Source organism: Grampus griseus, assembly GCF_964374135.1.
Source record: "Grampus griseus genome assembly, chromosome: 4".
Classification (NCBI taxonomy): Eukaryota; Metazoa; Chordata; class Mammalia; order Artiodactyla; family Delphinidae; genus Grampus; species Grampus griseus.
Genome location: NC_138997.1, coordinates 45,815,907 through 45,841,938, shown reverse-complemented (window position 1 = coordinate 45,841,938; position 26,032 = coordinate 45,815,907). Strand labels below are relative to the sequence as shown.

Here is a 26,032-nt window from a genome sequence, read left to right as displayed (position 1 = left end):
TAAACATCTCATTCATCTGACCACTCTTAGCTGCTAGGGAGTCTAGAAAATTGAATTTCTTGGGTGGGTATTGCAGCCCTGAACAAAATCCAGGACAAAATTCTATTAGATTTAAGGAAAGGGGGCAGGATGGATATTGGACAGGGAACTAACAGTGCCTGCGACCCCGCTACCCCCTTACCCCCTGCAGTCTGTTCCCTATGTCAGCAAGCATGACAGTTGTTGAGAAGGTAAACTTTTGAGGCTCTGCTCAAAGGTTCTCATTCAGAGTGAAGTCCTTGCCATGGTCTGGAAGGTCCTGCGTGTTCTGTGCTCCATCCCATTCCTGCCCTGCTCCCTCTCCAGCCTCACCGCCTACTCCTCTGCCCTCCTCAGTCTGCTGCAGCCACTCTGGCCTCCTGGCTGCTCAGCAAACGTGAACAAGCATGTCCAGTTTAGGTCTCTGTTCCTTTGTCTGGAGCACTTGCCCCCGGATGTCTGCCGGCCTCACTCCTTCACTTGCTTCAGCTCTTTCCTCAATTATCTCCTCACTGGAGAGGCCTACATAAAAAGACACCCCCTCCCTCTCATCCTCTGTGCCTTACCATGATCTATTTCCGTCCTAGCAGTTGTCAGCGCTGGGCTTCTCACTGGAATAAAATCTCTACAAGGGCAGGGCTTTTCAAGGGCAGGGATTTTATCTGTGTCTTTCACTGTGTACCACCAATACCTGGCATATGGTAGACACTCAATAAATAGTTATGGATAATGGATGAATGAATGAGTAAGTGATTAGTGTCAGGGAAGGCTGTAGAAAGGACAACTGGAATTTCTAATCAATGATTTGCCCCCTGGGCTTTCCTTCACTGCCTCCTGTGGGCCAGAGCTCTGAGTCCGTGACAAAGAGATTGTTTGAACACCTCCTTAGAGGGCACATGGGACAGTGGCTCTTATTCCCATGTCTGACCTCCTCAAACAGATGTGTTGGCTTCCTTCTGAAGCAGGATCTCTTCTTGTGGTGCTATGATGGCCACCAGCAGCTCTAGATGTAAATTTTACCCAGAAAAACACCCCCTCTTTTTGCACGGTTCCAGCAAATTTCCATGACCAAATTTCCCTGGGTCTCACTTGGGTCTTGTACCCATTCCTAAGCCAGTCACTGTGGGCCTGATTAACATGGTCAACCTGCAGAGTGATGAGTGGTCAGGACAATTCAGATCACAAGGACTGAGAGTGGAGAGAGACATGATTCTCCAAAGAAAAGTCTAGAGACTGTTACTCATAGGAGGAAGAATGGATGGTGGGCAGTCAAATAAACAGAAATCCTCTAGAGACACTTTTTTTCTGTGGGGCAGTGGGGTCCGGGTGGGTCCAGAGGAACTGTTCCATCTAGAGGAGACAGAACTTCAGTAAAAAGGCCACATAGCTAATGTCTAGGTGATGGACGTTTACCTGCAGCACCCAGCACTGTATTTGCACTGGAATTGATGAACAGAATTGACCAACTGGAAAGGAAAAGGAAAGGGATGACTAGGTCCATTCTGTTTTAGAATCAAGGGGCACCCTTTTCAGCTCATCTTTCTTTCCTCTAAAGTTGTTTTCTGTTTGTAACTCTTATTAAAGGTGCTGGAAGTGCTGGGTCCTGACAGGAAGCTGGAGGACACACGGGGTTATTGTCAGGGCATCCGGAAAAGAATGAAGGAACCCACAAAACTTTTAAAAAAACGTTCTACTCAAGTCTTCCTGGGGCAGTAAGTATTGTTCTTAACCTCTCGCTCATTCCTGTCCCATGATGAAACGTTCTAGTACAGATCTTCCTTGACTTACGGTGGGCTTATGTCTCCATAAACCATGGTAAATGGAAAATACCATAAGTCAAAGATGCATTTAATACATTTAACCTACCAGACATCATAGCGTAGCCTAGCCTACCTTAAACGTGCTCAGAACACTTACATTAGTCTACAGTTGGGCAAAATCATCTAACACAAAGCTTATTGTATAATAAAGTGTCGAATATCTTATGTCATTAACTGAATACAGCACTGAAGGTGAGACACAGGATGGTTGTGTGGGTACAGGATGGTTGTAAGTGTATCGGCTGTTTGCCCTTGTGATCACGTGGCTGATGGGGAGCTGTGGTTCGCAGCCCAGCATCACGAGACAGTATCATCACTGCATATCACCGGCCCAGGAAAAGATCCAAATTCAAAATTCAAAGTGCATTTTCTAGTGAATGAACGTTGCTTGCTTTTACTCCATCATGAAGTAGAAAAATTGTAAGTCGAACCATCATAAGTCAGTGACTATCTGTAGTTACCTTCTCAAAGCTTCTCATCTTTAGAATATTTTAGGAATAATTAAGAATCTTGAGAATAATTAAGAGAAGCAAAAGTATCTAAGTTCCTGAGGAGGAGGGAAGGGAGCCTCGGGTCCCGCTCTGAAGAGTGTTTACTTCATAAACGGATGTGAATTAGCCAGCTATGGAGCGAGTACGGGTGTATCTGCGTGACTCTAGGACAGCTGTCGGAGAAGAAGAAAACTGCAGAAAACCTGATTGACTTTGATTAGCCCACAGTGGCTTTCTGCATTATCTGTGGCAGAAGCCCTTTTATTCAACAGGACTGAGACCAGTAGTTGGTTGAATAACCAACCAACCAAACCAGCCAACCAAGAGGCTAACATAGGGAATTGTAGAAGATGATACTTCAGTACTTGACACATTTTGCTTTACCCTAAAACATAACTGTACGTTCACTTGCTAGTCTTTTAATATAAAGCCTTTTTTTGGAGTACGGGTCTGCTGCTTGGAGTTTCCCAGTCATCTTTTTTGCATAAACGACACCAGTAATGCCACCTTCATTGAACCTTTCCAAAGCACGAAGCTTAATTTTCATAGAAACCGCTCTCTTTCATATCACACTTTTGTTTTCCCCATTCACATATTATTTAATTTAAAATGTAAATGCCGTGATAAGTATACTTGACACAAACAGATTTGGGATATGCATTTGACTGTTGAAATTGATGAGATCACTGGCAGGCACTGAAGCGTATGGGTGAACTAGAGGGCAGCCCAGCCACAGCACCCAGGCCACGTACATAGGACCCAGGACCACGGCCAGGGTGTGTGGAAGGGGCCACGGAGAGCTTTGCTAGTCACACGAGTTAGCTGCATGGAAGTGGAGTGAGAGAGAATCCACTGATTAATTATACATGTTGGTTAGGGGGGGACACGAGGCGACAGGAGCCCCACTGTTCTGGCCTCTTAGTGTACCCCTGGTCAGTCTGGGGAGAACAACTGGGCACACTCCTCTCAGCTCTGCCCTTCTACTGGAAAGCAAGATGGCCCATGGAAGCACGAGTTCTCCTCTCCTCCTTCCTTCTTGAGGGGAGCCCCACCCTGGTCCATGCCGCTGCTGCCTGGATGGGACAGTCTGCCCATTTCTGGATTTCAGTTAGCAAGTCCTCTTGGACCTGAACCCAAGTGCTCGAACATGGCTGCCGCCAGTGATAAAGGGGACATTTTGTCTTTTGTCTTTGCTCTGTGTATTATTTTTCAGTGCTTAGAATGTGGGTGGGGAAGAGGGAGGAGTAAGTAGGGGGTAAGGAGTAAGTAGGGGGTCCCCTTGGAGACTCCAGCAGTGTGGGTCAGTGTGGCCCTGTGAGCATCTTTGAATTCTTGACCCTCAGGGACCACTAGCTCATTCTATTTATGCAAAAAGATCAACAGTACTTATCAAGCACCTACTATGGGTCATGGTCAGTGCTAGGTTCTGAGGACACAGTGGCAAACAAGTTAGGACCCCATCTTCGTGGTGATTGCAGACTGGTGTGGAAGAAAGCATTAAATATCAAGGGCATCGAGTCTTTGCTCACAAAGCTATATGTTTATGAAATATTACTTTTATTTCTATTTATATCTGACACCAAGCCCTCATCCCACTGAACAGCAAACATTCAGTCGTGGTCATTTTTTGTAGTGTAAGAAAGTGGGATAGGCCTCTAGCAATTGCAGAGGCAATTAAATCGATATTTAATTTCTTTCTGGTTTTGGGGACTCTTTCTTTTCTCAACCCTTTGCTGTTTCTGTCACACTCTATGCATCCCCCCCACTCTCCCCATCCCATCTCAACACCTACATAATTACTTCAGTGAGCTTGGGTTTCTACACAATATAAGATCTGTCTTTCACTTAGGCAGTTTTCTTGGTCAACCCTGTAAAAATCTCCAGGGCAAGAAATTTCAAGCTAATGGGTTATCTACTTAAGAGGGGAGAAGGTAAAGTATAGAGAAAATGAACAAAATTAATGTGTTAATAAATTGTCATATCACAGAATGAATGTATAATTATATAATGGCGAGGGTTTTTTTGGTCAGTGTATTCTCAGTTTCCTATGGCTGCTACACAAAGTAACACAAACTTCGTGGCTTAAAACAATAGAAATTTATTATCTTGCAGTTCTGAAGGCCTGGAGTCAGAAATCAGAATTACTGTGCTGAAATCAAAGTATCTGCAGGTACATGTCCTTCCAGAGGCTCTAGGGAATAATCTATTCCTTGCCTCTTTCAGTTTCTGTAGGCTGCCAGCTTTCCTTGGCTTGTGGCCATATCACTCCATTCTTCAAAGGGCAGCATCTTCAAATCTCTCCCTGCCCCGTCTTCACATCACCTTCTCCTCTGTGTGTGTGTCAGATCTTCCTCTACCTCTCTCCTATAAGGCACTGTGATGGCGTTTAGGGCCCACCCAGATAATCCAGGATAATCTCCCCATCGCAAACTCCTTAGTTTAATCATATCTGTAAAGACTCTTTTTCCACATAAAGTAACCTTTAGAGGTTGCAAAGATCAGCACCTGATCTCTTTGGGAGCCGTTAGCAGCCTCCCACATGAGGTAATATCTCCCATCTTTAAAACAACTTTCTTTAACTATATAGTCTCTTCTTGCCTTTAGAGCAGAACTCCTTGAAAGAGGTGTCCATACTCACTTCCTCTTTCATTCTTTCTTGAACTCAGCAATCAGCACTCCACTGGATCTCCCTTGGGTCAAGGTCACCAATGGCCTCTATGTTACCTAATCAGTTCTCAGTGATCACCACTTGATGTAACAGTAGCAGCTGATACAATTGATATCATCTTTCTCGAAACACTTTTTCATTTTGTCTCTGGTACATCCTCTTTCTTGGCTCTCCTCCTGCGTCATGGTCCTCTCCCCAGTCTTTTGCTCGTCCTTCCTTACCTTCTTTTTAACCTTGAAGTGCATCAGTCTCTGACATCTTCTTTTCTACATGTTTACACAATCTAAGTCACCTCATTCAGGCCGTCTATGTATGGATGTTTAACATTTGCCTTTGAGTGTATAATTGGCATCTCAGACTCGACAAGTCCTACCTGAACTCTTGATTTCTTCCCCAAACCTACACCCGCTTCTGTCTTCTCCAGATGAGTAAATAGTAACTCCATTCTTCCAGTGGCTTTTGAAACAGTGGTTGCAATCTGCCGAAAAATCCTAACGCCTTTACCTTTGAAATATACCTAGAATCTCACCTGTTCTACTACTGTCAGTCTATTCCAAGATACCATCATCTCTTGCCTGGATTATTGGAATAGTTTACTAACTGGTCTCATGGCCTCCACCCAGCCCGCATCCTCTGCCCCAGTCTATTTGCTGCACAATAGCTAAAGTGATTCTGTAAAAAACTTAAGTCATACAATATCAGTCCTGTGCTCAAAATTCTCCAGTTGCCTACTTATTCAGAGTAAAGTCCATAGTCCTTACAGTTGCCTCTCAAGTTCCTTATGATCAGGTTCCCATTATCTCTTCAGGCCTCATCCTCTACTATTATATCCTTTAAGTACTCCTCTCCAGTCGCACTGACCTCTTTGTGTACCTCATACATGCTTAGCACCAACCTCAGGGCCTTTGCACATGCTTTTCTTTTCTGCCTGGTGTCTGCATTGTTTGATATCTGCATGGTTTAATCCCTTTCTTCTTTTGGGTCTCTGCTCAAAGATCACTTTGAGAGAACTTTTCTGTATAAAGAAGAGCCCCCTGTCATCACTCTCCATCCCTCCTGCCCTGTTTTATTTTTCTTTATACCACTTATAATCACCTGGTATATATTTGTTTAGCTCTTTCCTATCTGTCTCTCCCTACTCAATTGTAAGCTCTGTGAGGACAGGGTCTTAACTTTATTTACAGCTGAATCCAAATGCCTAGAATGGTGCCTGGCACATAGTTGGTGCCTAATAAATATTTGTTGAATGGATGGATGGATGAATTAATATATAGGTGCTATGAATAAAAGGTACAGGGTGCTATGAATAAAATGTGGGCTCTGGGGACAGACTGTGTGAATACCTCCCTGAGGAAGTGGCATGTATGTTGAGACATAATGGGGATGAGGGAATAGAGTTGGCATTGCAGTCAGTTAGAATAACATGTACAAAGGCCCTGTGGCTGGATGGGAGCATGATAAATTCATGGGACTGAGAGGGGGCCACTATGGTTGGAGCTCAGAGAGTGAGGGAGTGTGTAGTTACAGAAGAATCTGGAGAGATAGGCAAGGAACAGGCCATGAAGAGCCCTGAAAACTGAGTTTAGACTTAGATCTTTACTGGAGGAGTAACAAGAAGCTATTGAACTCAAAAATCTTATACCTGAATGTCCATAGCAGCATTATTCATTATAGCCAGAGTGGCAACAACTCAAATATCCATCAACCAACTGATGATGGATAAACAAAGTGTGGTCTCTCCATACAATGGAATATTTTTCAGCCATAAAAAAGGAAGAAACTACTGATACATGCAACAGCATGTATGAAACTTGAAAACATTATGCTAAGTGAAAGAAGTCAGACATAAAAGATCATATATTATATGGTTCCATTCAGATAAAATGCCCAGCATTGGCAAATCCACAGAGACACAAAGTAGATTAGTGGTTTTTAAGAGCAGAGAGAATGGTGGGGGTGGGGAGATGAACAGTGACTGTTAATGTTTATGGGCCTTCTTTTTGGGGGTGACGAAGATGTTTCAGAATTAATGGTGATGGTTGCACAACTTTGTAAATATATGAAAGCAACTGTATACTTTGAAATGGTAACTATTAGGGTGTGTGAGTTATATCTCAAGTTTTAAAAAGAAGCTATTGAAGACGCTTAATCCAGGATGAAGGGTAGCTGCATTTGATAAGACAAGATTTACACTTTGGGAATGGATTAGGGATTACCAGTTAGGGCCTTAAGAGAAAATGCAGAGACCCCAGCAAGGAGCCTTTTGAAACAGTCCAGAGAAGGAGACAGAGTTAAAATCTACCAGATTTACTAATAGGCTGGAGTTTAGGGCTGAGGGAGAGAGAAGGCAAGGATATCTCCTACTTGTCAAGATAGTCTTGACAGATTCCAAGCACTGTAATTTGTGTTTTTACCTGAAATAGGTCTTAATAAATGGTACTCATAATTTTAAAAAATTAACTTACAGTGATAAAATTCTATATCAGCTTTAATTGTTCTAAATAAATATGATATACTTGTCTTTATGATATTGATAATGAGAATATGATCTTTGAAAAATACTAACATAGAATTTGTACCAGCTTGCAAGAGCCTGCCTGTTAAACATACTTGCATTATGAGCTCCTCCCCAAGATACTATTTGAAATCCACCTGGATTCATGGCGCTGTATATTGTGATTCTTTGATGATCTCATTAACTTTAGTCCCAAGAAGACTCCTGTGTCACATCCAGGCCAGTGGCTTTATGAAGAAAAGAAGCCAAGTGAATCAGATCTGCTCTGCAATGATGGTCCACTTCGTCATGAAAACGTACGCAAAGGAGTTAGCGACTTCTGCAGCTGGGCTACTAAGTTTGTAAGTTACTGGTAATACTTACAAGTCGAGCTCAAAGTTGCTTTTGTTAAAAAACAGTGTTTGGATATAATCTAAGTCAAATAGGCAAAGTCGTAAAGGAATCTTTTGACTCTCCCACTGTTTAAAATAGAAATGTTTCTTGTAGGTGAAATTTCTGGAAAGTTTGCAAGCTTACAGCCAATGTTTGAATGTTTATTGTTTATAAGTACATTGCTGTTGTTTCATATATATATTTTTTAATTTTTTAATTTTTTTATTATAATTTTTTTAATTAGCTTTTTATTTTGGAATTGTTTTAGATTTACAGAAAAGTTTCAGAAATAGTAAGAAATTTCCCATATTTCTCATGCCCAGTTCCTCCTATTAATAACATCTCTTGTGTTAATAATTAGTATGGTACACTTGAAAAAATTAATGCGCCATTATCAATACATTTTTTTTGAATTTTATTTATTTTTTTATACAGCAGGTTCTTATTAGTCATCCATTTTATACACATCAGTGTATACATGTCAATCCCAATCTCCCAATTCATTACACCACCCCCCACCTCCCGCGGCTTTCCCCCCTTGCTGTCCATACGTTTGTTCTCTACATCGGTGTCTCAGTTTCTGCCCTGCAAACTGGTTCATCTGTAAAATTTTTCTAGGTTCCACATATATGCGTTAATATATGATATTTGTTTTTCTGACTTACTTCACTCTGTATGACAGTCTCTAGATCCATCCACGACTCTACAAATGACCCATTTCGTTCCTTTTTACAGTTGAGTAATATTCTATTGTATATATGTACCACATCTTCTTTATCCATTTATCTGTTGATGGGCATTTAGGTTGCTTCCATGACCTGGCCATTGTAAATAGTGCTGCAATGAACATTGGGGTGCATGTGTCTTTTGAATTATGGTTTTCTCTGGGTATATGCCCAGTAGTGGGATTGCTGGGTCATATGGTAATTCTATTTTTAGCTTTTGAAGGAACCTCCCTACTGTTCTCCATAGTGGCTGTATCAATTTACATTCCCACCAACAGTGCAATAGGGTTCCCTTTTTCTACACCCTCTCCAGCATTTGTTGTTTGTAGATTTTCTGATGATGCCCATTCTAACTGGTGTGAGGTGATACCTCATTGTAGTTTTGATTTGCATTTCTCTAATAATTAGTGATGTCGAGCAGCTTTTCATGTGCCTCTTGGCCATCTGTATGTCTTCTTTGGAGAAAGGTCTATTTAGGTCTTCTGCCCATTTTTGGATTGGGTTGGTTTTTTTTTGTTATTGAGCTGCATGAGCTGTTTATATATTTTGGAGATTAATCCTTTGTCTGTTGATTTGTTTGCAAATATTTTCTCCCATTCTGAGGGTTGTCTTTTCATCTTGTTTATGGTTTCCTTTGCTGTGCAAAAACTTCTAAGTTTCATTAGGTCCCATTTGTTTACTTTTGTTTTTATTTCCATTACTCTAAGAGGTGGATCAAAAAAGATCTTGCTGTGATTTATGTCAAAGAGTGTTCTTCCTATGTTTTCCTCTAAGAGTTTTATAGTGTCTGGTCTTACATTTAGGTCTTTAATCTGTTTTGAGTTTATTTTTGTGTATGGTGTAGGGAGTGTGCTAATTTCATTCTTTTACATGTAGCTGTCCAGTTTTCCCAGCACCACTTATTGAAGAGACTGTCTTTTCACCACTGTATATCCTTGCCTCCTTTGTCATAGATTAGTTGACCATAGGTGCATGGGTTTACTCCGGGGTTTCTATCTTGTTCCATTGATCTGTATTTCTGTTTTTGTGCCACTACCATATTGTCTTGATTACTGTAGCTTTGTAGTATAGTCTGAACTCAGGGAGTCTGATTCCTCCAGCTCTGTTTTTTTCCCTCAAGACCTCTTTGGTTATTCGGGTTTTTTTGTGTCTCCATACAAATTTTAAGATTTTTTTGTTCTAGATCTGTAAAAAATGCCATTGGTAATCTGAATCTGTAGATTGCTTTGGACAGTATAATCATTTTAACAATATTGATTCTTCCAATCCAAGAACATGGTGTATCTCTCCATCTGTTTGAATCATCTTTAATTTCTTTCATCAGTGGCTTATAGTTTTCTGCATACATGTTTTTGTCTCCCTCGGTAGGTTTATTCCTAGGTATTTTATTCTTTTTGTTGCAAGGGTAAATGGGAGTGTTTCCTTAATTTCTCTTTCAGATTTTTCATCATTAGTGTATAGGAATGCAAGAGATTTCTGTGCATTAATTTTGTATCCTGCAACTTTACCAAATTCATTGATTAGCTCTAGTAGTTTTCTGGTGGCATCTTTAGGATTCTCTATGTATAGTATCATGTCATCTGCAAACAGTGACAGTTTTACTTCTTCTTTTCCAATTTGGATTCCTTTTATTTCTCTTTCTTCTCTGATTGCTGTGGCTATGACTTCCAAAACTATGTTGAATAATAGTGGTGAGAGTGGACATCCTTGTCTTGTTCCTGATCTTGGAGGAAAGGCTTTCAGTTTTTCACCATTGAGAATGATGTTTGCTGTGGGTTTGTCATATATGGCCTTTATTATGTTGAGGTGGGTTCCCTCTATGCCCACTTTCTGGAGAGCTTTTATCATAAATGGGTGTTGAATTTAGTCAAAAGCTTTTTCTGCATCTATTGAGATGATCATATGGTTTTTCTTCTTCAGTTTGTTAATATGGTGTATCACATTGATTGATTTGCACATATTGAAGAATCCTTGCAACCTTGGGGTAAATCCCACTTGATCATGGTGTATGATCCTTTTAATGTGTTGTTGTATTCTGTTTGCTAGTATTTTGTTGAGGATTTTTGCATCTATGTTCATGAGTGATATTGGTCTGTAATTTTCTTTTTTTGTAGTACCTTTGTCTGGTTTTGGTATTAGGGAGGTGATGGCCTCATAGAGTGAGTTTGGGAGTGTTCCTTCCTCTGAAATTTTTTGGAAGAGTTTGAGAAGGATGGGTGTTAGCTCTTCTCTAAATGTTTGATAGAATTCACCTGTGAAGCCATCTGGTCCTGGACTTTTGTTTGTTGGAAGATTTTTAATCACAGTTTCAATTTCATTCATTGTGATTGGTCTGTTCATATTTCTGTTTCTTCCTGGTTCATTCTTGGAAAGTTATACTTTTGTAAGAATTTGTCCATTTCTTCCAGGTTGTCCATTTTATTGGCATAGAGTTGCTTGTCATAGCCTCTTAGGATGCTTTGTATTTCTGCGGTGTCCGTTGTAACTTGTCCTTTTTCATTTCTAATTTTATTGATTTGAGTCCTTTCCCTCTTTTCCTTGATGAGTCTGGCTAATGGTTTTGTTTATCTTCTCAAAGAACCAGCCTTTAGTTTTATTGATCCTTGCTATTGTTTTCTTTGTTTCTATTTCTGCTCTGATCTTTATGATTTCTTTCCTTCTACTAACTTTGGGTTTTGTTTGTTCTTCTTTCTCTAGTTCCTTTAGGTGTAAGGTTAGATTGTTTATTTGAGATTTTTCTTGTTTCTTGAGGTAGGCTTGTATAGCTAGAAACTTCCCTCTTAGAACTGCTTTTGCTGCATCCCATAGGTTTTGGATCATCATGTTTTCATTGTCATTTGTCTCTAGGTATTTTTTGATTTCCTCTTTGATTTCTTCAGGGATCTCTTGGTTATTTAGTAATGTATTGTTTAGCCTCCATGTGTTTGTGTTTTTTAAGTTTTTTTCCCTGTAATTCATTTCTAATCTCATAGTGTCGTGGTCAGAAATGATGCTTGATATGATTTCAATTTTCTTAAATTTTCTGAGGCTTCATTTGTGACCCAAGATTTGATCTATCCTGGAGAACGTTCTGTGCGCACTGGTGAAGAAAGTGTAATCTGCTGTTTTTGGATGGAATGTCCTATAAATATCAATTAAATCTGTCTGGTCTAATGTGTCATTTAAACTTTGTGTTTCCTTATTAATTTTCTGTTTGGATGATCTGTCCATTGGTGTAAGTGAGGTGTTAAAGTCCCCCACTATTATTGTGTTACTGTCGATTTCCTCTTTTATAGCTGTTAGCAGTTTCCTTATGTATTGAGGTGCTCCTATGTTGGATGCATATATATTTATAATTGTTATATCTTCTTCTTGGATTGATCTCTTGATCATTATGTAGTGTCTCTCCTTGTGTCTTGTAACATTCTTTATTTTAAAGTCATTTTATCTTTTATGAGTATTGCTACTCCAGCTTTCTTTTCCATTTGCATGGAATATCTTTTGCCATTCCCTCACTTTCAGTCTGTATGTGTCCCTAGGTTGAAGTGGGTCTCTTGTAGACAGCATATAGATGGGTCTTGTTTTTCTGTCCGTTCAGCGAGCCTGTGTCTTTTGGTTGGAGGATTTAATGCATTTACGTTTAAGATAATTATTGATATGTGTGTTCCTGTTACCATTTTCTTAATTGTTTTGGGTTTGTTTTTGTAGGTCCTTTACTTCTCTTGTGTTTCCCACTTAGAGAAGTTCGTTTAGCATTTGCTGTAGAGCCGGTTTGGTGATGCTGAATTCTCTTAGCTTTTGCTTGTCTGTAAAACTTTTGATTTCTCCATTGAATCTGAATGAGATCCTTGCCGGGTAGAGTAATCTTGGTTGTAGTTTCTTCCCTTTCATCACTTTAAGTATATCATGCCACTTCCTTCTGGTTTGTAGAGTTTCTGCTGAGAAATCAGCTGTTAATCTTATGGAGTTCCCTTGTATGTTATTTGTCATTTTCCCTTGCCGCTTTCAATAATTTTTCTTTGTCTTCAATTTTTGCCAATTTGATTACTGTGTGTCTCGGCATGTTTCTCCTTGTGTTTCTCCTGTATGGGACTCTCTGCGCTTCCTGGACTTGGGTGGCTATTTCCTTTCCCATGTTGGGGAAGTTTTCGACTATAATCTCTTCAAATATTTTCTCTGGTCCTTTCTGTCTCTCTTCTTCTGGGACCCCTATAATGTGAATGTTGTTGCATTTAATGTTGTTGCAGAGTTCTCTTAGGCTGTCTTCATTGCTTTTCATTCTTTTTTCTTTATTCTGTTCCGCGGCAGCGAATTCCACCATTCTGTTTTCCAGGTCACTTATCCATTCTTCTTCCTCAGTTATTCTGCTATTGATTCCTTCTAGTGTAGTTTTCATTTCAGTTATTGTATTGTTCACCTCTGTTTGTTTGTTCTTTAATTCTTCTAGGTCTTTGTTAAACATTTCTTGCATCTTCTCGATCTTTGACTCCATTCTTTTTCCGAGGTGCTGGATCATCTTCACTATCATTATTCTGAATTCTTTTCTGGATGGTTCCCTATCTCCACTTCTTTTAGTTGTTTTTCTGGGGTTTTATCTTGTTCCTTCATCTGGTATATAGCCCTCTGCCTTTTCATCTTCTCTGTCTTTCTCTGAATGTGATTTTTGTTCCACAGGCTCCAGGATTGTAGTTCTTCTTGCTTCTGCTCTCTGCCCTCTCATATATTTTTTAAAGTGGCTGTCTGCACCCAACTTTATTGAGATACAATTGACATATAACATTGTGTAATTTTAAGGTATACAATGTGATCATTTGATACATGTATATATTGCAAAATGATTACCATGATCTGGTTAGTTAACAAATCCATCACCTCACGTAATTACCTCTGTGTGTGAGGTGAGAACATGTAAGATCTACTCTTAGCAACTTTTAAGTATATAATACAGCGTTGTTAACTAGAGTCACTATGCTGTACATTAGATTCCCCAGAACTTACTCATGTTATAATTGGAAGTTTGTACCCTTTGGGCGTCTCCCCATTTCCCCCGCCCCATTGTTTCATATTTTAATCTTTCATTTCAATGTTAGGACCTTCTTTTCTCTCTGTCCTTCCCTCTTTTTTCAATTCATTTTTCTCAGTTATATTTATCTGTAAGTACTTGGAAAGCTATGCTTGACTACAGTCGTTAACGAAAAATATTTGACATGAAGAGACTTTTGACTCAGTTATCAAGTTCTTTTCTTGCCCTCCTTCTAAGAACCTTTTTAGTTATCTATTTCTGTCCCTGAGTTCCAGTAGATGTCTAGATTCCCGATGCTTTTTCCTGAATTTCAGACTCTAGAATTTTCAATCCCCCTCTCCCCATTTTTTGAGTCAGTTTTAGTCAATATATTATTTTGGACTATTTCTTTGGCAAGTAATATAATTCAGACTAGATTAAGTGAGAAAAGGGAATCATCCAGAAGTATTCAGAGCTTCAGGCACAGCTGGATCTGGGTGCTAAAATGTTTTTAGGTGCTCTCCCTATCACTTAGCTACTCTCTTCTGACTTCACATTCCTGTAGTCTTTCCCTAAGAGATATCAAAAGTATTCACTAAATTTTCCAAGCTTATATCCCACCAGGCAACAACCTAACATGGGAAAAGAGCAACCTTTTTCCCGTAGGGAAAAATCCAGGGCTTACTCTCACCAGACTAACTTGGGTCACACCTGTGCCTGAATTATCCACTATGAGTAAGGAGATGGAATATGCTCATTGACTGGTCTAGGTCACATGTCCAACCCTGAGGCCAAGAGGTGGGCATGTCCAGCCCACTTGCGACAGATGGACTGAAAGTGGTGGAGGGAGGCTCTCCGGAGTGTGACTGGAGTAGGGATGCTGGACAGGGTAGGTGATGCCCACTCTACCACTGCTTGTCTACAAGCTGACTAGATAGGATTGCCCGAGTCCCAGCCCTTCCACCTCTCCCACTCCTCCTGTTGGGGACTATTCCTCTTTCGAGGCAGGAAGTGTAAGGAACCCTAGGATAATTGTTTAACTGCTGTGGTAACCAGCCTTGTTTTCAGTCCCTTATGACCAAGGTCCCATAACTGTCATACTACTTTGGTCCCAATCACATCACCCTGTGGTATTTTCTCCATAGCACTAGTTTATACTTTCCTTCCATGTTGTTTATTTATTTATTTTTTACCTCATTGATTCTGCTTGCTCTAGTTTATACCCCGACTCGATTTAACGACCCCGTCTATAAATTTCACTCCGACATCAGCTTCAGTTGCTAATGACCCCATTCTCTATATTCCCCAACTTATATATTCCAAAGTAAGATTGTGTTGAGCCTGTAGAGCAGGAAAAAATAATTTTCCTTTTATTCTTCTAAGTTCTCTCTGGGATCTCTATAACTAAAGGCAGATTAACAAGAGAAAAACAAACAGAAATTTATTAACAAGTATACCTCATATATACATGGGAGATACCCAGGGAAAAATGACTAACTCTCCTAGGTGGCTTAGAATTCAGGCTCAAATAACAACTTGCGCCAAAGACAAAGAGAGAAAGGTGTGGGGAGTCAGTAATGGGGAGGTGACCAGGAAGAAATAGGAGAACAAGAGTATGGTTTATTATGCAAATTTAAGTGGGTGCCTTTTCCTTTGCTAAGAGTGTCTGTCTCATGATTTAAAGTCTTCCTTCTCTTCCTGGAATGGAGAGGGAGACAGCCTTACAAGTGGAGTTTTTTTAATAAATGTAAATTTCACTTAAAGGGTGACTTCTACTCTGTTTCTAGATCATTTCCTGTGTTGTCTGCTGTTTCTCAAAATCATCAGCTCAAAATAAGCCTTAAGCCAGAGGCATATTTTGAGGTGCTATATTCTCCTATCCTTCAAATCTAAGTTATCTTTCAGCCATATCATAGATCCATGGTCAGTCTACAGATTAGGGGCTCTTAATGTGCCCATCTGTACTCCTGCCAGCTATGGCTGGGGGACGGAAGGCGGGTTTGTTCTGTGCACAAAACATGGCTGACTAAAAGGAGCCCATGGCTTCAGTAGGAGCCCCGAACAGGGCAGCTTCCTGTATAAGGGGCTGTGGGCAGAGCACAAACTAACATTTCTAGACATGTCTGGAAAATACCTCTAAAGATGTTACTACTATAAAGTGTTGGAGATGTTTGCTTTTGATCAAACAGACTGAATTTTCCTCAGCACCACTATCTCCCTCAGGACTCACTGCTTCTTGTGGGTCCTAAGTTGTCTCTTAATGCACTGACGAAGCTCTCCAGACCCCAAATACTTCTTGTCTCCTACAAATGGTGACTGAGCACTTTCTACCTCTCCTTTAAACTACCTCTCTCTTCTCCGGCCATGGTCGAATACCTCCTGTAGATTAAAGATGGAAGAAGGAGCATTTCACCATTTGTCCTTGACTCATGCCCTGTGCTATTCTTCCAGCGGGGCCTGAACATTGATGAGGAGTTCATCCTGAAACAGTTTGACATTGACTGTCAGAGCAAACCAAGCTATAATGTGCTCCATACAATGAGACCCAGCCAGGTTCCTCTGGAGCTAAAGAAAAGGATTGGGCTGAATAACCTGCAGGAGCCACAGTTTTCCCAGAAACTGCACTATGAGCAGAGACTTCAGAAACCACAGGTAACTACAAAAAGGGAGAAGAACTGAGAATCAAAGGAAATTAAATCGTATTCAAGTATTAAATGTTCTTGACTTCTGGTACTTCAGAAGGCGCTGACCTTTTTCAGTAAAATTCTTGAAATTTTTTTGATGTTTAACATTTGTAAAAAATACAATAAATAAACATTTGTTAAATGAATGAATATTTAATACATCTTAAAAAGTCAGTCATACAAACAAGGCAGGCCATTCAGCATTATTGTTAATATCTGAACAGTCATTATTTCCCTCTTTATGTGTTTTATATGTTGAGACAACCTCTTTGTGTGTTTTATATGTTGAAATCTATCTCTTTATGTGTTTTACATGTTGAAATTCTAATAGTCAGTAGAAATATACGTGAATGTTTATTATTGCAAGAGTAAGATGCTGCAGTTAACAGTTGTGAACACTGTGTATGTCCAAAGAATTCTTGAATTTTTATGGCGGTCTTTTCGACCACAGACCATCATTCTTGACCATATGCTTGCCTGATAATTAACAAATCGCTCAGTTTCCCAGCACCAGTTTCCTGTGAAGACAGAACAAGGAAGCAGAGATGAGAAAAAACAAGCTATGTTCTAAAGGGAAGTACTATGGGCCCCTGAGTACTTTTCTACACAATGTGTTAGTGCAAATATATATACACAAGTCAAATTGTGCCAGTCCAACGACAGATTTACGTGCCTAAGTGTGGGTGGGAAGCGGGGAGATTACAGAGTTAGTTTCTCTGGAAGTGAAGATAATAATTTCCCTCTGTCTTTTACACATAATCTTTGATACTATATTTCCAATATTTTTGACATACCAGCTTTGTCCTTTCATAATTGAACATGATCAGCTGACCTATTTTTACATTCATGATGTTTTCCGTCTTTGTCTCTGTTGCATAAAGTTTATGAAAACTATGCATTCCATCACTAATTCAGCACTTAAAATTTTCCATTCTCCTCTCATCTTTCTAAAGGGTAAAATGCAGAATGATGCTGGACAGGCAAATTATATCCATGTGGTTCAGGCACATGGGACCTGAACCACTGCTTGTTCTGAATCTGGGCTGAATGAAATTGCTCAATTCTCTGTATTTACAAATAATTGCACAAATGCTGCTTTATAAAGCATGGTGGTTATTGCCAAAATCGAACTTTTGACTGGCCAATGGAGGATCACTATGCAAAAGTTCAAATAGATTTCCACAGAGTATCATTTTCCTTCTGCCTGAAGGACTTCCTTTAATAGTTCTAGTGTAGATCTGCGGGTGATGAATTCTTCCAGCTTTTCTATGTCTGAAGATATCCTTGTTCTTCCTTCATTTTTAAAGATATTTTTGTGGGTATAGAATTCTAGGTTCAAAGTTTTTTGTTTGTTTGTTTTTAGTCCTTTAAAACTGTTGCTCCACCGTCCTCCTGGTTGTGTTGTTTCTGATGAGAAATCTTATGTCATCCTTATCTTTGTTTTTCTGGACCTGTTTTTTCTTGGCTGCTTTTAATACTTTCTCTTTGTCACTGGTTTTGAGCAGTGTGATTATTATACACATTGGTGTACATGTCTTCATGTTTCTTGTGTCTGGAAAAGTTTGATCCTTTTGGGTCTTGCTTTTAAGAACTGTTGAGAAGGGTCAAAATAATGTTTAGTCTAGGGCTAACTCCCTACTACCGATGCAAGACCCTTCGTGTATTCTACCCAGTATCCTGTGAATCTTCGAGTTTCCCAGGAGGGAACAGGCCCTGGCCCTGGCCCTGTGTGCATGCAGGACGCTGTTATCTCTAATCCTTTTGGTTAGTTCTTTCCCAGACCTCAGGTGGTTTCCTCCCAGACATACACAGATGGAGACCCTCTGCAAACCTCTGTAGTTCCCTCTCTGTGCAGCTCTTTCCTTTCTGTTACTCTGGGCTGCAAACTTCAGCTGCCTTGGTCTTCCTGGACTCTCAGTTCTGTCTTCTCAACTCAGAAAGTCCACTAGGTTCCTCCTGAGCTCCTTCTCCTGCTCTGTGGCCTGGGAACTCTCTGCAGACAGTGAACTGGGGCAGTTGGGGGCTTATTCACTTTTTGCCTCTCAGGGATCACTGTCCTTTGCTATTTGATGTCCAGTGTCTTATAAATAAATAAATATATATACATATATATTCAATATATATCTATATTTCGTTTTTTGGTTGTTGCAGGTGTAAGGATAAATCTGGTCCCTATTCCGGGGATGGAATCTCCATCTTTATTTTCTTATTCCACATACTCTCAGGCCTGTTATCCTCTGCTCTTTGATGTTCTTTAAAACTCTGAGCTTTTCGACTACCTTACCTTTGCTCACAGTATTCTCTCTGCCTGACATGCCCCTCTTCTCATGTCTACACTCTTACATCTTCCTTTAGACACAGGTCAGATGCGAATTTTTCCATGGAGTTTTCTCCAGGTCCTTTGGTTGACATTAACTTATTCTTACTTCTAATCTCTCACAGCAGTTTCTGCCTCTATTGTAGCATGTTTCTCTTGGCCCTGTATATTCATTCATCCATTTATTTATACATTCATTCAACAAACACTTCTGAGCATCTGTTACTATGTGCCGAAAAGTGCTGGGAGCAAATGAAGGACTGTTTCCTGCATTTAAGGAGCTTACGGTCTAGTGAGGTCAATGGATAAATGACTAACTATAATGAAATGATGTCATGGTTCATCCAGGTTGTAGGAAGAAGTAACCAGTTCCACCAGGCATGGGCTGAGGGTGGGTACAGTTAAGACTTCACAGAAGAAATTATGTTTGTACTGAATCTTGAAAGATCACCAGGTACCCAGCCACCTAACGTATTCCAGAGCTCAAGTTCTTTAGTGGAGCAGTATGTAGATTGCGTTCCTCTCCCTTCCTTTCTTTTTTCCTCTCTTTCCTCTCCTACCCTCCTTCCTTTAATTCAGTGGTTCTCAGCCAGAACAATTTTGTCCCCTTCCCCACCCCCACACCCCACCAGGGATATTTGGCAATGTTGGAGATGATGTTTTTGGTTGTCACAATTTGGAGATGCTACTGGCATCTCGTGGGTGGAGACCAGGAATGCTGCCCAACATCTTACAATGCATAGGACAGCACCACCGCCCCCCACCTCCAGCAAAGAATTATCCAGCTCAAAATGTCAATAACGCTGAAGTTAAGAAACCTGATTTTAACCCAACAAATATTTATTGAGCACCTGTTGTGTCCTAAGTATTGTTCTAGATGCCAGGGGGATGTAGCGGCGAACAAGCTCAGAAGCTTACATTTTAGAAGGTCAGAGGTGAGACAACAAACAATCAGAAAAATATACAGCATATCAAGCGGCGATAAGTGCTGTTCAGAAAAATGAGGCAGGGAAAGAAGACAAGCAGTGTTGTGCGGGGTTACAGTTTTTGAATTGGGTGGTCAGGGAAGATACAACTTAAAAGATGACCTGAAATAGGTAAGAGAGTGAGCCCTGTGGGTGTCTTGGGGAAGAGCATCATGGAGAAGGAACAGTGAGTGCAAAGGCACTGAGGCAGCAGTGTGATAGGTGCTCTAGAAACAGCAAGGAGGTCAGTCTGCTTGGATTGGAGGGATCATAATGCTGAATCCAGCTCTGAGAAGGGATTTCCCTCCCCTCTGCTCTGTCCTATCATCTCTGTTTCAGGCAGGTGTTTCTGGCTTGACTCTAGAATGGCCACACGTTCCACCTCATAGTTTAGATATGAGTGAGAAGACAGAGGAGCAGGGTCTTTGTGTTTCATGTTTCTTTGTCCTACACAAGCGTTAGACCTCCTTTCATGAGACAATGAGCGGGTATTGCATCACAGCATCAGGCTGTGAACCAGCAGATGCACTCCTGAGGAATGGGAGAAAGAAAGGAAAGACATCTCTTCCTCCCCCTCTTTCTCTCTTCCTCCCCCTCTTTCTCTCTTCCTCCCCCTCTTTCTCTCCTCCTCCTCCCCTTTCTCTCTTCCTCCCCCTCTCTCTTCCTCCCCCTCTTTCTCTCTTCCTCCCCCTCTTTCTCTCTTCCAATTAAAGAGGCGAGGGACTTCCCTGGTGGTCCAGTGGTTGAGACTTCACGCTCCCAATGCAGGGGGCTGGGTTCGATCCCTGGTCAGGGAACTAGATCCCGTACGCTGCAACTAAGAGTTCGCATGCTGCAACTAAAAAGATCCCGCATGCCACAACTGCAGATCCCACACACGGCGGCCATGAAGATCCCACGTGCCGCAACTCAGACGTGGTGCAGCCAAATAAATAAATAAATACATAAATATTTTTTTAATTAAAAACTAAAGAGGCAAGAGACTGGTGTTGAATAGCATTTGGATCGAAAGTAGTGTACCATTTACAAAGCTGAGTATAGAGCTGGGCTCACAGAGAGGCTGATAACTTCTTATTTTGGTTGACTGAGTATTGTTGAAGGTCATTACCCTTCACTGAAATATGTGATTCTTACATGAGTTCTAGCTGCTTCACATAGTTCTCTCCTTTAGTCTTCCCAACAACCCTATGGGGTAGATACTATTATCTCTATTTTACAAATGAAGCATTTAACTAACTTGTCCATGGACTCATAGCTACTAAGTGGCGAAGGCTGGATTTGAGCCCAGGTTTGTCTAAATCCAAAAGCCATGCTTAACTACCACATTATTTTCTCAGTCATGAACTTTTCATGTTACCTTTGTAAATCAAAGCACACTGAAACTTCATAAAATACTTTGGCAAGGAGTAACCATAGATTAAAAATAAATGATACTGCTTTCATAAGCTAAATCTTAGCTTTATTGAAATGACAAACCAAACAAACTAATGAAATGGGGAATTATGTTATTTCTACAGAATCCTTATAAACCAAAGTGGGTGAAGATGAGGTACGGAGCATGGTATCTGAACACCAAGTTGTGGAAAAAGCAAAGAGCCGATGAGCCTTTGGTTGACCCCAAGGTCTTACATAAAGCTCAAGATGAGAATATGAAAAAGGAGCTATGGGAACAGGTATGTGTATATGCTGAGACTTGATCATCTGAGCTGAAGGTTGTCACAGTGCAAATGCCACCTCATATTGAAGTCAGTTCACAAGACATGGGTGCAATCGTGTGCTGGTAAGGGACACCATGATGACATGACTCTCTTGCTGGAAACACATGACTTTTGACTATTCCTGATTGAGTTCATTTGGAAGGTGAAATGGTCTTAAAGAACTGAATTACAATGATATAAACTTCAACATCCCAAATTTTAAATTCCAATAAATAAAAGGAAAAGCCAAATGAATGCATGAATACCCATAAGATGTTGGGACTGGATCAAATCTTTTTTAATTATCATGCCCTTTGGAGTTAAGATCTAAAATTTGTGGATATATACTGAGTAGGAAAACACTCCCGTTTCTTCCTCTACCACTCTCAATTCTGGTCAGCAAATGTGTCGGGGTTTTTTTCCCCACACTAAACAATTCTCTAATTCCCTGACACCAGCTGGATGTCCTACAATTTTACTCAATTCTGATACCACCTACCTGGAGAGAGCATCAGATCCCACAGGTTAAGGGCTCAGTCCCACAAAACTGCCCCCACTGCAAATGCCAGTCTCAAGTCCAGGTTGTCACCTGTGCTTCTGACTGACTGGCTATAAATCAGAGGTTCACACGACACCCTCCTTGAGTTTGATCATCTGCTAGAACAGCTCACAGAACTCAGGAAAACAGTTTACTTCCAATCTAGTAAGATTACCAGTTTATTATAAAGAGGTACACTCCGGAGCAACCAGATGGAGGAGATGCATAGGTTAAGGCACGTGGGGAGGGGCTTGGAGCTTCCTTGCCTTCTCCAGGTACCTTTACATGTTCACCGACTTGGAAGCTCTCCAAACCCCCTCCTTTGGGTTTGTATAGAGGCTTCATTACATTGGTGTCATTGATTACATCATTGGCCATTAGTGATTAATTCAACCTCCAGCTCCTCCCGCCTCCCTGGAGTCGGGGAGGTTCAGCTGAAAGTGCCAACCCTCTAATCACGTGGTTGGTTTCCCTGGCAACCAGCCCCCATCTAGTAGGTATCTAGGGGCTTTCCAAAAAACACGTCATTAAGATAAATTGCAATGTGGTTGAAAGGGGCTTGTTATGAATAAGGAAAGACTGTCACCGTTGTGGCTCTCATCACTTAGGAAATTCCGAGGGTTTTAAGGCCTCTGTGCCAGGAATGGGAAGAAGACCCAATATCTGTCTCTTATTATAAATCACGGTATCACAATGATTAATCTCAAATAGATTAGATTCCGGACATCCTAGGTCAATAATGATCTAATTGATAAAATGTGTTGCTTATCCTTGATACAAGGGTAAGAAAAAGAACAGAGAAAGGAGAGAAGGTTGGCTATCTTTCGAAAGCCTTTGTATTCATCAACTTCTGAACGTTATTTACACACATATTCCTAAATGAGAAGGAAGTCGTTTAAAATAACATACTTGATAAATGGCTAAGTGCTTTTAATTAGGACAAATAATGAAATCAAGCTTCTGACAGCTGACCGGTTTTTTAAAGTGTGGACCCTCTTTTAGGAGGAGTTACTTGCAGACCTTCATGGAACAGCTGCCTTTAAGGATTTCATTCTGCGCAGGGGCTACAGGATGCCGAGTGTGAGTAAAGGGCCGGAAAGACCTCGGAAAGACCTGCTGAGGGGCTCACAGTTGTTGATGGGAAGGGGTCAGCACCCTGACAAAATCAAAATACTTCTACTACAGGGACACACCAGGACTCAGCCCTGGGAGAAGGGGTGTGCTTTCCCCAGACGGGGGCCCACAGATGGGCTTTGGCGTCCTGCTCTTTTCAGGAGCAGACAGGAGCCTGTTTGGCTCCTGCTGTCTCCCTGCTGACTCACCTTCCTTGGGTTTGGCCTTAACGGGGCCAAAGTGAAAGGGATCCATGTGCAGGGCGTGAGCCTGCTACTAAAACAATGAATTCTCCAGGAAGTGTCCAGTCTCCTTCACTTCTACTTCCAAGGAGCCATGCTGGGGTCAGGACGAAGTGGAGCTGGGAGTGGAGCTGGGACTATTATTGTGCTATTTGTGGGGTACATGAGGACGCAGACTAGGGCCAAAGGTCACTTCCCGGACAGCCCTGCAGCCTCTTCTGTCTTTTTTCCACTTTGTCTTTCCCTCTCCCTGAGCTTGTAGTGCTGGTCGTCCCCCCACCTCCCACGTGGAGGGCTCCCCCGGGAGGCCACAGATAACAAGAGTGGGGTGGGAGGCTGGCAGAGCAGACCGTTTAGCAGGAGGGCCTGCAGCCTGGAGATCTGTCCCCAGACCAGCCCTGTCACCATGGCAGGAAGCCAGCTGGGCCTGGGGCCCAAGTCGTGGCTGATAAGTTCTGTGTTTGTCCAGAGTCCCCTGTGCTCACGGCCCGTGGAGTCCTTAGGAGGACATGCAGCCAGATGGTAGAAGTTCCTGGAACTAGGATACTGGATTTCTTTTTTTCTAAGAGCGATAAAACTAACAACAGCTTACACTTACTGGCAAATAGATATATTGACCAATCTCAGATCCAGACTTGTTCAAAGTTAAATCAGGTGATGTGAAGGGAAAGTCTAGAGTACGATAATAGACTAATGGGCTAGAAGATTCCATTCTAGAACTAGGATGAAATCTCTCCAATAGCTTTGAGCATCAACAGTGGGCCTACATAAGTATATTTTATAGACTTAGATATAAGTATATATCTTATATATAAGATACTTATATATAAGATATAGTTAATATACTTACACATATTTTTGTACTTATGTATTTAGTCACTGCCTCATCTGCATATATGGCCTACATAAGTATATTTTATATATTTATATGTATAATATATTAAATATGCTTATATATTTTATATAACATAATTGTATGTATGATTATATATTTATATAATACACACAAAATTATACTTAAGCATAAATATAATTATGTGATATATATGTGTATATACACACACACATACACACACACACACACACACAGACATATATATTCTTCTTGCCAAGGAGATATACGTATATACATATATATCCCTGTTTGCTCTTGACGTTATAGTGACTCATAGTTTTTTCTTTAGTGGCAAAAGAGGATGCTTTATTTATTTTGATTTGTCCCCTGTTGGTTTAATCCATTCTGCTGCTGAACATTTAGTTCAATTTTGGGCAAAAGGAAGCATGCCTGACTCACTAGTTACTCTTTTAGCTGCATCAACTAAAGAGAGGTGATGCCCCTGGCTATGGCTGAGTCCCCTGAGAACACCTGTCACTCTAAACCCTGGAATATTTTCTCCCTTTATTCTTACATCCTATATCCTCTATTTTATCAGTAGGATTTCAACTAAAAGAGAGGGGGGAATCTATTATGGTAAATTATCTATCTATCTATATATAAAATCATTACTTATTTAAATTTATATGTGAGCATTCATTCTCTTTTTACTCCCTTAAATGTCTATGTACACCTTGTATACATACATGTTTATGTATGTTACATGAGCATACATACTTAACATACACATTCCAGTATCTGCTGCTGGATTAACTGCTCTGTGCATTACCTACAGCTTCATTCCCTCGGCTACACAGAAGCCCCAGGCCTTTAATAGCAGAGATGAGCAGCACAAGGCTGTGCCGAGCTGGCCCGGGCTGGACTTGGCCACAGAAAAAGTGTGAATTATATCTAGATATTTCTGATGGTGTGCAACTACTTTCCAAAGTCCACCATCTCGCATGGTCTATCATCGACATCAGATTTTGGGTCCTATCAGGATATACATCAGAGTGTGAGACTGTGAATTCGGGTATGGTAGTGGTTGTGACTAGACTGTACAATTTTCGTTTGCCAATTTAAAGGAGTTTCTCTCATCTTTTTTTTTTTTTTTAGTTCCTTGAGAAGATGTGTATGAGGAAGGAATGTAAATGTGAATGTAACAAGACTTCTGTAAAATAACTCAAGCATGGAAGAATCTTGGGAAGATGATTAGACAGATTTCATTTACTATATACTTGGCTATTTCTCTCTCTCTTTAAACATTAAACAAAATTTATAATGAATGTCCCACCATAGTTGTACAATTTTGACTTGGCAACATCCATAAAATTTATAACTAATACAAACATTTCAGAATAGTCTTCTGCTTCAGTTAATCAATATTTTATATATTTTATCAACCGTGAGATCAATTTCATATTTGGTATTCTAACATTTTGATAGCATTGTCAATATTACATAGTTATATCAACTATTTGTAAAAATAAATAAAACCATAAAAAAGCAGAATTGCTCTATTTCATTTTCCCAGAGTATTATTTTCCCTGGTTTTGAGTGAATAGCTCCTTTACTCTTTCTTTACAATATAATTTTCTTTCATTTTGAATTAAGCTTACTGAGGGTTTTTTGGCATGTTAATCTTGATAATAAATGTGTACCTATAATATAATGTCATGGGTCATAAAGTTTAATGGAAACTCAAGATGACATATTTTTACATTAAATTTTTAAAAATTATTTTATTTAACATGTTAATGCTCATGTTAGGAAAATTAGAAAATATAGACTAACAAAAAGAACGTAGAAAATACAAATACTTCCTATAGAGTCAGCAGTAACTACTCTTTACTCATTGGAATGCCTCCTTCCAGATCTTTCCCTCTGAAATACCCTCTGGATAATTTAATCAAAGGAATTTATTTAAAGGATACTGGATCCCAAAGTTTTATCAGTTATAGTAGTTGTCTTCAAATACAGAATCTCTGGGTGATGGATGACCTTTCATCCTC

General features: G+C 40.4%; 1 protein-coding gene across 1 annotated transcript in view; it reads left to right on the top strand.

Moving 5' to 3' along the window:
- FAM47E (family with sequence similarity 47 member E) overlaps nt 1-25,577 on the top strand; it is a 30,712-nt gene extending 5,135 nt beyond the window's left edge. The window contains exons 3-8 of the mRNA XM_082653921.1: nt 1,603-1,730; nt 7,703-7,853; nt 16,042-16,242; nt 21,074-21,229; nt 22,794-22,871; nt 25,137-25,577. Coding sequence (XP_082510047.1) covers nt 1,603-1,730; nt 7,703-7,853; nt 16,042-16,242; nt 21,074-21,229; nt 22,794-22,871; nt 25,137-25,202 — 780 coding nt within the window. The 3' untranslated portion in view covers nt 25,203-25,577. The remainder of the gene's footprint in view (nt 1-1,602; nt 1,731-7,702; nt 7,854-16,041; nt 16,243-21,073; nt 21,230-22,793; nt 22,872-25,136) is intronic.
- The last annotated feature ends 455 nt before the right edge of the window (nt 25,578-26,032 follow it).